This window comes from Bos mutus, chromosome 2, assembly GCF_027580195.1.
Source record: "Bos mutus isolate GX-2022 chromosome 2, NWIPB_WYAK_1.1, whole genome shotgun sequence".
In the NCBI taxonomy this organism is placed as follows: Eukaryota; Metazoa; Chordata; class Mammalia; order Artiodactyla; family Bovidae; genus Bos; species Bos mutus.
In genome coordinates this window covers 36,319,186-36,333,748 of record NC_091618.1, presented here as the reverse complement: position 1 = coordinate 36,333,748, position 14,563 = coordinate 36,319,186, and the positions used below count along the sequence as shown (strand labels likewise).

The window sequence follows — 14,563 nt, the reverse complement described above, 5'->3', positions numbered from 1 at the left end:
CTCCACACTCATAAATATTTTCTGAAATGTCCAAGCTAAATCTTTTATACAAATTCCAAACTGCCTTATAAACAGCATCTGATAAGTCAGTCAACAAGTCAATACAACTGAAGAACAGAGTCAACATAATGTAAAAGTCAACATAAGAATAGAATAACTTAAACTGCCTTAAATTTATGTTAAAAACAGATATTAATTACAGATATCTCAGAGAAGGCAATGACACCCCACTTCAGTACTCTTGCCTGGAAAATCCCATGGATGGAGGAGCCTGGTAGGCTGCAGTCCATGGGGTCGCTGAGGGTCAGACATGACTGAGCGACTTCACTTTCACTTTTCACTTTCATGCATTGGAGAAGGAAATGGCAACCCACTCCAGTGTTCTTGCCTGGAGAATCCCAGGGATGGGGGAGCCTGTTGGGCTGCTGTCTCTGGGGTCACACAGAGTTGGACACGACTGAAACGACTTAGCAGCAGCAGCAGCAAAGATATCTAAAAGGAACAATTAGCTATCTACTATCAATTATTTGAAATCATTATACTAAGAAATGTAATACAAAATTTAGGTGCTTAGAACCTGAGAAATTTGGATGTGTTAATTCCATACCATTGAATTACTGGATTAGTGACCTGCTATAAAATACTAATAGAGCACAACCTCATGAAATTTTTTAAAAGATTATTTTACTAATATTTCAACTAGATTCATAACTACCATCAGTGCACACATACTAAACAATGGTTCTTTTTCATTATTTCAGTTAATCTTCACACCAATTTTATGAGATATAAGAATTCCCACTTTAAAAATTGCCATTATTGTCCTCATTTTGCAGATAAAAAATATTGTAGAGTCAATACTTGACCCCAGGTTTTTACATTCAAGAATCTCTGCTCTTCACCTGTATCAAGGTCTACAGGTGATTTTTCGTCAGAATGATGGGCTGAACTCTACAGTCTATATCCAGTCCTGTGTAGTGCTGAGTCACTTCAGTTGTGTTTGAGTCTTTGTGATCCCATGCACTGTAGCCCGCCAGGCTCCTCTGTCCATGGGGATTCTCCAGGCTGTCATGCCCTCCTCCAGGGGATCTTCCCAACCCAGGGATCAAACCCAGGTCTCCTGCATTGCAGGCAGTTTCTTTACCATCTGAGCCACCAGGAAAACCCACACTTATTTATGGGAAAGCTAATATGAATTTGACCTGTTAACCTAAGCCTAAAAGGAATGGCCTGGAAATCTATGTAAACAACAGGAATGAAAATTTCCAAACCACTTTTATTTAAATGTTGGAAATATTAATTTGTAAGACACACTATGATTTTGAGTGATAAACCTCAATTACTATCACTGAAAACCTAAGTCATCTATCACTATGGTTTTAACACTTTCTCTGACTCTCCATATGTCTATGCCTCTGACCTATTGTCATTGGTACCAGTGGCCCTTGTTAAGATAGCGATTTTCAAGATGATGAAAGAAATGTCCTCCCTTCCTTTAAAGGGCCTATCAAAGGGGCAGAGGGACATATCAAAGCTCCCTGAGTTACTCTGAGAGACTTGCTACCCTTTGGAGAGGTATGCTCCTCCATCCCTACCATTTAAAATATTTTCTATCTAGAGAAATGATAAGTAATATGTACTGAGTGATTTTGCTAAACCAAGCACTATCTTATTGACTCACTCAATCCTCCAAGCCAACTTACGAATGATATTAATAGTCCTATTGTATAATGAAGAAAGCGAAGCTCAGATAATTTAAGGAACTTACCTACAGTCACACATCTAAAAAACAGTAGAAAATCTGATTCCAAAGACAGAACATTTAACCACCATACTATATTGCCTCTTGTTAACTGGTTGCAATGATTATAAAAAATCATTAAAAACAAATGCGTATACATGCTTCAAAGTGATAGTACAGTGACTCAACAAAGTCTCAAGGAGGAAAAATATATATATAGGAGTAAACAGACATTTGTGTATAAAACTGCAGTTTGGGCCTTAGGTTCTCTTTTCCTCCTTCTCTCTCTGTTTCTCTCTCATTTATTATTTTTTTTCATAATTTGACATTGCTCTAAACACTTGTATTAATAGATCTTGATTGTGCCCAAATGCCAAAGTGCCACTGTTGTATAAATCACTTAATTACCACATTCTTCTTTTTAGAATTTGATTTCTGTATTTATTTTATTAAAAATAATTTACTAATAAGAAATACGTTTGACTGTTTTAAACACACTTAAAGGCAAAATATCATATAAATAAAAACTACAACTAAATTAAATGACATAGATGAATCTCGTTTATATAATATTTTGCAAAAGAAGTCAGATGTAAAGAGTACATAGTGCATGATTCAATGTATATAAAGTACAAAAACAGGCAAATTGACCTGCATTGTTAGCTCAAGGGAAACGGGCCTCAAGAAGTGTTTCTGGTTCTGATACTATTCTGTTTCTTGATCTGGCTGATGATTACACGAATGCTTCATTTGGAAAAATTTATTGAGCTTTACATTTATGTTGTGCATATTTTTACAATACATATGTTACACTTCAGTCAAAAGTTTACATTAAAAAGCTGTGCTTTATCCAAAATGGTTACTTTGCTAATTGTAATTTAGCACTATTTTCTCTTCCAAAAAATACAATTAATTTGTTTCATAAAGAAAGCTAACAGTATTTCCATACCACATTGTACAGTTGCTATTTTCCTAAACACAACATGTTTTAAAGTCAAATTTATTGAGGTATAATTTATGTACAGTAAAATTCATTCTTCTTAATGTAAAGTATGGCCATTTTTGACAAGTCCATACGTTCATGCAGCCATCATCACTATTAAGATACAGAATAGTTCCATCATCTCTTTAAATTGCCTCACAACTTTTTGTAATAGATCTCATCTCCCTCTGCTGCCACCCCAGTTCCTGGCAACTCTGATCAGTTTCATTCTCCATCGTTCTGCCTTTTCCAAAACATCATATAAATGGAATCCTATAGTATGTACTCTTTAAAACCTAGCTTCTTTCAGTTAGCATACTGCTTTTGAGATCCATCCATGTTTTGTGTATATCAGCAGTTTGTTCCTTCTATTACTGAGTGATTTTACAAGGTATGGATATACCACAATTCAAAGACATCTGAATAATTTCCAGGTCCTGGTGATTTTGAATAAAGCCATTACAAGCATTTGTATATAGGTTTTTGTATAAACATAATACTTTGTTTTTTAACTTGTATTATACTAAATATTTTCTATACAGTCTTTAGTTTATAGTAATCCTGATACCTAGGGAATATACCAATCAGTTCAAAATAAAGTCAGAAATTAAATCAAGTAAGAAACACCTCAGAAAACAGATCGACTTTTGCAAATTACCCTCTTAAAGATATTTCTTTCTGCAATCATCTACATAATTAAGAACATAAAGATTCTATTAAAGTTCTAGGTTAATATTTAAAATCATGTTTAAATTATACAAAATTAAAGAAATCAATGATATTACTAATTTGGATTCCAAAATCTTAATGAATAAAGGAAAAAGAGGTAAGAAATATGGCTTGAAATGTAAAGAGTTATATAACTCTCTCATTACTCCCTGATGTAACATATTATAAACTTTACCCAACTGGTTAGTAGTTTCTTTGTTTCTTTTTTTTTTATCCATGATAATTGGGAAAGGATTTGAATGACAAAATGGAAACATGGTAGATGTTACCTAGCATGTTGTGGTAAAGTGGAATGGCCCGTCCAAAGGTAGTAAATGCAGTCATGACTAGTGGGGCCGCTACACCTGCAGGCAATTACAGAACAGAAAACATCATTCTCCATTCACAGTGGCATGCACACACATGCACCCGTGCTCACACGGAGCCTCGGAGGAAGAACATGGGAAGCAAGCACACCAAGTACCTATCCATCAGGCCGATGCAGTCTTCTATACTCGAGCCTATGCACCTGCAGAAGGTCCAAATTGTAAAAATACAAGGAAAGAAAAATTAGTCATTTTTCAAAAGAATCAGGAAGACCAATACCAATTGTGTCAAACCCTAATTATAGTTATTAGACAACTTTGGAACATCATGAATTTAAAGCTGGTGAGAAGATGATTACTTGATGGATGCCCAGAAGTGCAAATACCACATAAATAGAATGCAGAGAAACAAGTCCATGTAAAGAAAAGTGTAATCTGTTTCTGTGGATAACTTCCAAACACATATTGTTCATTTCTAATACTTTAAATTCATTAGCATCATTCATGATTATATATCTTGATGAAGAATTTAATATCTCAATGGCTATAATTGGTCTCATGTATACAGTTTCTTCTAAAATGTTCTAAGGTTAAGTGAAAAACAAAATAAATAAAAAAGGAAACATGAGCTATTCAATGTAATAGAATAAACTGATGCTTTATACTCATTAAAAATTGATTTTAGCAGAAAATGAGTTAACAACCTTTAATGCTATTCTCATGGTTACTTTACATAATCACATTACTCCATCCCTTGGTTGTGACTGTCTTTAAAACATACTTATCTATAAACATGAATTCATTTAAAAAGCAGATTAACTTGTTTCACCATACTGCAGTTTATCTTGAACTTGTTTTTAAAAGAGCAGTGCCATAACAGGCAAATAAAAACAGTTTAATAAACTGCAATAATAATTAATGCAAACAATAACAAATAAATACACCACAAGGAAATGAATAAATTGAGACTCAGGTAACTACAGAATCCACTGAGGTTAATATTTAAGTCAAATAATGTAAGTACACAAAATTCTGATTTTGAAATACCATAGAAATATTATTCCTTCCATCTTCCAGTGCATTTGAATTGTATTTCTTTCCCTTTTCTCTCATTATAGACATACAGCTCTAGTGCATTATCAAGGTTCCTTGTACAGCTATGATTTACTGAACTAATTCTGCTAGCAATATTTTTTTTCCAAATCCTCACTTCTAAAACTGAAAAAGAAGCTGAAATTAAAATCATTATATAGTGAATTAATAAAGTTCTTATGTATAAGGCCAGACTGTCCATTATATCTATATAAAATTATAGAACAGTAGTAAACAAATATAACTCTGTATGACAATAATTAAGTCACTATTTTCCTACTTAATCAATATCAGTTATCATAATCTTACTAGGTGAAAAATTATTTTTCTTTTGAAAATTGGCTTTGAGTGGCCCAGAAAAAATTTAATGTACAGAAATACAAGAAAAAGGTGTTTCAACAAAAGCAAATAAAATATACACTGAAAAAATCTTTTAAAAAACCAAATAAATTAAAATTAAAATACAAAGCACATAGCATTGGATTGGTTTCATAATCCATAATGAGAACCATTTCTAAAAATAAAAATTTAATTGCTATAAAAGATTCCAAATTGTATTAGATGGCTTTCTTTTATTCTAAGGGAGTCCTTTTTTTTCTAGTTTCCTATTATATCTCCTTCAAAATGTTTTTTTTAATACGATATTGCCATTTTTGTAAAATCAATCATCTACTTCTTATGACTAAGTGATAATCTGAAAGCTATGGTTAGTTTGCAAACTGCGTCTTTCTAATCATCTTTGAAAGATAAAAATATGTGAAAGCAACATTTAACTTGAGGGGAAAGTGTGAGAAATGAAAGATTTTCATTCATTTAAATGAGTGAAACAAAACAAAACCCTTTGTCACATGTCTTCTAAGTGTTCCTACTATTCCAGGAGCTTGGGGGAGAAAAAGATGAATTGGACATTTTTCCTATTCTTAATGATCTTACAATTTAATGAAAGAGACAGATGCATAAACATATGTGTATTGTATAAAATGATAAATGTAATAAGGGACATAAAAGAGTGGCTTAGGAGATGTGCAGGAGGTATAGGCAGCTTCAGAAGATCATGGTAACCTTCATGGAGAAATTAAGAGGCTGAAGTTCAGGGTCCTGAGCCCTGGATTGGAGTGACAATAACTCCTAAGGTGTAAGAAAGAGCAGCAGCAAAAGCATAGATCTGAGGAAAGGTAGGGTGTGTATGCACAGATACAAATAAATCTGAACAGTTAGAGAACAAAATATGACACAACAGGCAGAAGGAAAAAAAGAAGCTAGATCATTTAATAGAAACCAGAACTTGAATACCATCTGTTTAAAAATAAACTTAGTGGGACACCACTGCAGGGTTTTAAGGAAGTTGGGAACTTGCTGGATATGTTATAACATTGATCTCTTTGCCCTGTAAAGACTAGTCAGCTAGAAGCCCTCAGATAGATTTCTTTGGCCCTGAGGCTGTTTTAGTCTAAGTAAGAGAGAGATGATGATGCTAAATGGGGAGAATGGTAACTAGGATAAGAGACAATGGGACAGATTTAAGAAAGGTATGGGGAGGTTAAAAAAAAAGTAGTTGATGGCTGGTTTGATGATGGAAGTGGATAGAGCCCAGGAGTTAAAGATGACTCATATTTCAAACTTGGAGAACAGTGGTACCATTGGTGGGAGAATGCCAGACAGAAGGCGACACCTTCTTTTGTGCGTGTCTTTTCACGCAGGAGAGGGTGATGATTTCAGTTCATGGTTACCTAGAGTTTAGTGTGGTTGTCCTACATCCAGGTAGAAATGTTCCTCAGCAGCTGGAGAGATGAGCAGTGGGGAGGAGTTTCGGAGGAGAAGGGGGAAGCTGGAGGCACAAGTACAATGATCCAGCTTTGAAACAGCATACAGAAGAAGGTTGAAATCATGTAAAATAGATGTGATGGCTGGAGAAGCATCTTTAAAGTGAGGAGAACAAAGAGTGAGACTGAAACCCAAAGAACTCCAAAAATTCGTAAATGATATCAGATGAGCTCATACGCCAGAAACAGGAAAATATGATTGAGTAAAATTAATTAACTGCCGTGTCGTGGCAGTCCAAGTCATGAAAAAACTTCAGGAATTGGATGATCATCATTTTCAGTACAAGACAGGTCTAGAAAGAGAACTGCTAAAAGTATGTTAGTTGACATTGTCAGGGTCACTAGAATTTAGGTGGTTATGACAAGCAAATTGGAAATATGAGAATAGAAGCAAAGGAAAAGGGAGGATCTCTGGAGGGGGCAGGATGTGAGGTCAAGAAAGTTTATCTAGGAAATTTTGTAGGATATTTGAAATTTCAAGGTATACATAAGTTGAGGATAAAAGAAAAATGGAAAAGGAAGAAGAATAAGAGTATGACTGAAGTGGCCATATTTTTAAACTCAATACAAGTTGCTGTGTATTTAATACATATATTCTATGTCAACTCTATATAAGCAACAAGTTTGCATAGCAATTCATATTGATTCAGGAAAATAAAAAAATAATGGAAACATCAAACTTTTGAAGTCAAAATCCCAAATAAGAGACTGAATAAGAATATGGAATAATACCATTCTCTACATAATCAGTATCCTAAAATAGATACTTTTCAGAAAATTCAGAAAGAGAAACTATGTTATTAAAAACACTGAAATTTGAAATATTGAACTGTGTTTAACATATGCTTGTACTTACTGATTTATAAACACCTTGATGTACCCATAGAAGTAACATAGTTGAGATACTTTGATAAAATGTTTTCTAAATTTTAAAATTAAAATGAAAGGATATTTTAAAATGTTATTACAAAAGTATTGACAATAATCCCACAAGCAGCCCTACTTGTTTTCTCCATTAATGAAAATTCTTTCACTATATACATTTAAAATATAACAAGAAGTAATAAGAAAAATATTAATGCATATAGAAAATTATATATGAAACCATGATTCTAATATTACTAAAAACCTTAAATGGAATTTTTAAAAGATGCCCTATAAAAATAAATATCCTAGTTCATGTCTCAAAACAAAATTAAATTGACATTTTTCATGAATGTAAGTGATAGTAAAGAAACTAATCTTTGCCCTATAAATTTAGGTTACAAATCCTCTTTTAAAATTTCTATCTTGCTAATTTTACATATGCATATCATTTCTATGTTTTAAATTCCTGTTAATCGCTTCAAAATATAGAGAGGGATCACTAATGGAGGAGAGATACAAATTGCAAGAATAAAAATTCACTGGACTGTGACTTCCTAGTGGTCAGGAGCTGTGTCTTATTTATTTCTGAACTTAGCTATAACTGGATCTGATACACAGTAGGTGTTCAGTATAGCAAAGTTGAAGAATGAATGAAATGGGAAATGTTGCTTAAATAAAAGTCCTCTAGTCAAGGCAAGAAGAGACAATGTTATAACCTTTTTCTCTAGGAATATTAGTGAGACTCCCCTGATAATAGCTAAATGGATCACAAATTTTTAAAATATCTAAAGAACTTATTAGAGTTAATACATTTAATGTATTATACCTTTAGAGTAGTAAAAGTGCTTTTAAGGTATTACATAGATAATTTTATTTTCAGGCAATCATTAAACAATATTCAGAATTAGAATTTTCCTTCTGAAAAATGTGATTTGAAAGACTATTTTCATTAATTTGGTTTCTGCATTATCTAGCTGACATAATATTGGCATATATTAACAAAAGAAGCTGTTTCCCAAAGTAGAGGCGGCCTGGTTAAGTTCACACTTACTGATGGCTTAGTTATTATGTGTGTTTAGAATAAAAATAGTCACTCATCCCATCATCCCTACTGCCCCTGTGATCTAAGAAAAGATTCTATCACTACATGATCAATTTGAAAAAGTGGGACTGAGTGCACAGAGCACCTCATTGCTTCTTTAAAAGTATTTCAAAGTACAGAGCACCACAGTAGTGAACAGAGGTCGGAAGATTTAGGCACTTAAAAATTCCAAATTCCTAGTCCGTTCTGGGGCTGAGACCATAGAACTATCATGCAGATGAGTGAACCCAGACAATACAGAGGGTGTTAGAAAAAGGATGGCAGGAAGCTAAATGTAAACAAAGATAAGTATCTGTCAGGACTAAGTCAGTGATAGAATTCATTTACTTTAGAAGATATCAGGGAATACACTATTCAAATTCCATCTCCCCATCATTCTGCAGGAGTGAATTTAAAGCCATCTTTACTAGAGTTCTCAAATGATCTGGTCAGATTTCTTTCCTATTCCACCTTCATCCTCCCTTTTGGTTGACATTCAATGTTTGTAACTGTGGTAAACTGATCTCTTTGTTGTCCCTCCTACTTTCCCACCACTATATATCTTTTCCTTTATTGTGTAATCCTGATTTAAAAGGACTAGGAGAAAGACATACCAGCCAGGCATCCAGACTCTGTATGGCTCTGAGATCTCACTTTCATTTCCCTAATGGCTTTGTTGTAATTAGATTTGCAAAAACAGCAAAAGGTCTCATTTTGAATGGCAACAGCTGTTGACATCAACATTATATTGAATAATTTACTGGTTTAATTTTAGCTGCAAAACAATAAAACCCTCTTGTGGATGATTACTTTATCAGGCAAAGTTTTCCCTCTCTGTTGCTGATTCTCCTGCTCCAACAGTACCAGTTTCTTCATGAAATATCCTTAACCTGAGAGGGCCAAAAACTCTCCAGGGGAGCAGCTTATTTTTTCTAGTTTCCTTGAAGCAAAGTGTCTTTGTGACTATTTCAGTATCCTCAAACTATGTGTTTATGTGTAAACCAGTGAGGTGGCATTAGCTCTTCCAAGCTGAATTTGAATTTGAATGGCAGAATATTACTTTACCTTTTGAGAATACGCCACTTCACAGAGTGACTTAAGCTGATTTCTTGACCTGCAGGGAATTGAAGCAGCATCTGCAAATTGATGTCCTCTTGGCAGAAAATGATGTGGTTTGCTTTACTTCTTCAGTATTCCCTATTAGCCAGCCTTTAATCTGGCAGAAAATCTCTTTACGGAATCTCATACTTTCCTGCCAAATCTAAAGCACCCAAGATGATTCTCCACAAGTGTGCGTGTGCTTGTACGTGTGTGTGTGCATGTGTGCAATGGTGAAGAGGATTTTTGGACAGAAGGAGGATAGAGCATGTGAACCTGCTCTCAATTCTAAATTTATTCACCTTCTAGAGGAAAAAAAGAAAAGGAAAAGTCCTTATTAAAATAGGTTTGCTGTCTTTTAAAGAAATAGTTGTTGAGATTCGTTAGATGCAGTGACACTATTTCTTTTATAGTTCAGTGCTTTTCTTCTTTCTGTAATGTCTTTGTTATTCAACTGTTATCAATATCAAAGGTATTCTAATTATTATTCATTTTAACAATGCATCCTTTGAAAAGTTAAAAAAAATGTGTACCCATCTTTGAATTGTCCTACATCGGTTACATTAGGTAATATGCTAACCTATGATAGAATTACTTTCACAAAATGTACTTGCATTTTTATTAATATGCGTATCACTAAATTCCTTTTTTTATCATCACTGCTTTTGCTTATATTTTGTTGAAGGAGTAATACAAGGCAGCATTTATCAAAGAGAGATCCTTACTTTAAGTTGACTGTAACAACAAAGAAACATAAAGTCTCTGTGAAAGACTTTTATCAAGTGGAATCTCAAAAGTATAATTGCTTGTTTTTTCTTATATCTTTAGTTTCCAGCAAAATTTGGAAGAATTTCTACACTGCACACAATGTATATGTGATACCAGCTTCATGAAGGTGTCGATAGAAGTTATTAAAAAATGTTAAATAGAAACATTTTAGTGGGTATAAATTCAATTCCATAAAGCATTCTCGCAGAAATGATTTCTCTTAAAATCAACATATATAAAGATCAATAGAATTTTACATGAGAGTATCACATATTTACTAGACTGCCTCAGGGATAAACATGTATGTGTGTACCTTTTGATTAGCAACATGCACTTGATTGAGTTTTTGGCCAGTAAAGTTGCTTACCCTTGGGTGCAGTTTGGATGGCACGGGTGGCACTCTCGATCTTGATCAGCATACTTGAAAATGAAACTGTTTGCCCCCTGTAAGCCATCTGGACATTTTTCCACACAGTTCGGGCCATCCTTGAAATGGGAGCACTTTGTACAGTTGTCAGGTCCCTAAAAAGTGTGAGGGAAAAAAAAACAAAATAAAGAAAGAAAAATGGGTGCCTTTTCTTCTGGAATGTATTCATCTAGTTTAGCTACTGAGACCTCAGTGGATGGCGAAATGTCCTCTAGGAAGAGCATTTTCAGAAGTACAAAAGGGGATGCTGCTAGTATAGATTTTCAATCCGCAAAACTGTCCAGTGATTTTCTAGAAGGACATCAATATTTTCTTTCTGTCATTTATTCCCAGTGAGATTACACTGCAACAGTATTTGGTAACAACACATTTTTCCTAGAAATATTTAATCACAGTTACTAGGAATATGTCAATATGATCATGAATTAATGAAGATGAGGAAATGATAGGCATTAGGCTTAACACTGAATTTCATATACAAGTGAGATGTAAACTCTCCTTTGGTAGTACCATGAGTATGTGAACAATGAATTTAAAATTTTCTGTGGTTGAATTATCAGGAATTAGGCATTTTAGGTAAATCAAAGTTAATTTCTAAATTACTCTCCATCTCAAATCAGCCTATAATGCTAAAATTATATCATCTCTATGAATAGAGATTTTAGAAAATCACAGTATAATACTAAGCATAATAAAAGCACGACCTAATGAGCAAATGTCAAAAACTCCAATAATAAACTGGATACAAAAGAATATTATATGGAGAGACTAAAAACTGGTGATATAACTATGAGCATAATCTATATTATACTAAGTCACTTTATATATTTATGTTTACAATTTCTAATATCTAATACATACAATTATAATAAGCAATAACAGGAAAATATATTTAAATGTCATAATAAAAGTAAAAATATTAAATTCCTATCAAACATCTACAAATTTTTCCAAAGGAATTGATATGGATTTGGTGTTGGGACAGTAAGCATGCAAGAAATGATAAATAATGCTTTCACAAATCAAATTGAGAACACCGTGGTGAAAAATGCTATTGTCTTAAAATATTCTCATATACTTACACATTTGACTGTTTTGAATAATTGTATAATAAGTAGGAATGATATTATCTACTTAAAATTTGTTTTAGTCTCCTTTTGAATACCATATTTTCTCAGGATTCCTCTTCTTTTTGCTCCTTGGAACTTCTTACCTCCACTCCTGTCCTCACAAGTTTGTTTATAGCCATAAGGCTCAACATTTATGACAGTTCACATAGAACATAATTTAGATAAATAAGATATACTTAGTATAGAGAGGGATGTTTAATATTATTAGGTTTACAATTATAAATGATGTGAATGTGACAGACAAGACCAAGGAGACATCATACAGGTCTATTTATTAGGCAGGGAGTTGGGGATCAGTCTATTCATGGGAGTGTATTACATCTGGCCAGACATTACAAGTGGTGATATAAGGCATCAGGAAATCAAGAAACATAATACTTTAATCTTGTTCTTGAAGTCTGTGAGTCTGTTTCTGTTTTGTAAATTCATTTATATCATTTCTTTTTAGACTCCACATGTAAATGATATCATACGATACTTCTCCTTTGCAGTCTGACTTACTTCACTCAGTATGATACTCTAAGTCCATCCATGTTGCTGCAAATGGCATTCTTTGATTCTTTTTTATGGCTGAGTAATATGGTTGCCAGGCGAAGGCTGGGAGGAAGGGATAGTCAGGGAGTTTGGGATGGACGTGTATGAATCGCTATATGTTAAATGGATAACAAACAAGGACCTACTGTATAGCACATGGAACTCTGTTCAATATTATGTGGCAGCCTGTATGGGAGAGGTGTTGGGGGAGAATGGACACATGTATATGTTTGACTGAGGTTCATGACATTGTACAGGAAACAGGGATCAAGACCATCCCCATGGAAAAGAAATGCAAAAAAGCAAAATGGCTGTCTGGGGAGACATTACAAATAGCTGTGAAAAGAAGAGAAGAGAAAAGCAAAGGAGAAAAGGAAAGATATAAGCATCTGAATGCAGAGTTCCAAAGAATAGCAAGAAGAGATAAGAAAGCCTTCCTCAGCGATCAATGCAAAGAAATAGAGGAAAACAACAGGATGGGAAAGACCAGAGATCTCTTCAAAAAATTAGAAATACCAAGGAAAGATTTCGAGCCATGCAAAGATGGGCTCGATAAAGGACAGTAATGGTATGGACCTAATAGAAGCAGAAGATATTAAGAAGACGTGGCAAGAATACAGAAAAGAACTATACAAAAAAGATCTTCATGACCCAGATAATCACGAAGGTATGATCACTCACCTAAAGCCAGACATTCTAGAATGTGAAGTCAAGTGGGCCTTAGAAAGCATCACTATGAACGAAGCTAGTGGAGGTGATGGAATTCCAGTTGAGCTATTTCAAATCCTGAAAGATGATGCTGTGAAAGTGCTGCACTCAATATGCTAGCAAATTTGGAAAACTCAGCAGTGGCCACAGGACTGGAAAAGGTCAGTTTGCATTCCAATCCCAAAGAAAGGCAATGCCAAAGAATGCTCAAACTACCGCACAATTGCACGCATCTCACACGCTACTAAAGTAATGCACAAAATTCTCCAAGTCAGGCTTCAGCAATACGTTAACCATGAACTTCCAGAAGTTCAAGCTGGTTTTAGAAAAGGCAGAGGAACCAGAGATCAAATTGCCAACATTTGCTGGATCATCGAAAAAGCAAGAGAGTTCCAGAAAAACATCTATTTCTGCTTTATTGACTATGCCAAAGCCTTTGACCATGTGGATCACAAGAAACTGTGGAAAATTCTGAAAGAGATGGGAATACCAGACCACCTGACCCGCCTCTTGAGAAACCTATATGCAGGTTAGGAAGCAACAGTTAGAACTGGACATGGAACAACAGACTGGTTCCGAATAGGAAAAGGAGTACATCAAGGTTGTATATTGTCACCCTGCTTATTTAACTTCTATACAGAGTACATCATGAGAAACGCTGGGCTGGAAGAAGCACAAGCTGGAATCAAGATTGTCAGGAGAAATATCAATAACCTCAGATATGGAGATGATACTATCCTTTTGGCAGAAAGTGAAGAGGAACTAAAAAGCCTCTTGGTGAAGGTGAAATAGGAGAGTGGAAAAGTTGGCTTAAAGCCCAACATTCAGAAAACGAAGATCATGGCATCTGGTCCCTTCACTTCATGGGAAATAAACGGGAAAACAGTGTCAGACTTTATTTTTTTGGGCTCCAAAATCACTGCAGATGGTGATTGCAGCCATGAAATTAAAAGACGCTTACTCCTTGGAAGGAAAGTTATGACCAACCTAGATAGCATATTCAAAAGCAAAGACATTATTTTGCCAACAAAGGTCCGTCTAGTCAAGGCTATGGTTTTTCCAGTAGTCATGTATGGATGTGAAAGTTGGACTGTGAAGAAATCTGAGCACCGAAGAATTGATGCTTTTGAACTGTGGTGTTGGAGAAGACTTGAGAGTCCCTTGGACTGCAAGGAGATCCAACCAGTCCATCCTAAAGGAGATCAGCCCTGGGTGTTCTTTGGAAGGAATGATGCCAAAGCTGAAACTCCAGTACTTTGGCCACCTCATGCAAAGAGC

At 34.6% G+C, this 14,563-nt stretch overlaps 1 protein-coding gene across 4 annotated transcripts in view; it reads right to left on the bottom strand.

Moving 5' to 3' along the window:
* ERBB4 (erb-b2 receptor tyrosine kinase 4) overlaps window positions 1-14,563 on the bottom strand; it is a 1,231,440-nt gene that overhangs the window by 282,569 nt on the left and 934,308 nt on the right. For 2 of the 4 annotated variants that reach the window (XM_070387158.1, XM_070387172.1), the window contains exons 15-16: window positions 10,854-11,008; window positions 3,722-3,796 (exon numbers count right to left, since the gene is read on the bottom strand). In XM_070387158.1, the coding sequence (XP_070243259.1) occupies window positions 3,722-3,796; window positions 10,854-11,008 (230 nt within the window). Of the gene's footprint in view, window positions 1-3,721; window positions 3,797-3,915; window positions 3,961-10,853; window positions 11,009-14,563 lie in introns of all 4 variants that reach the window. The other 2 variants (XM_070387165.1, XM_070387180.1) reach the window with 1 other exon arrangement.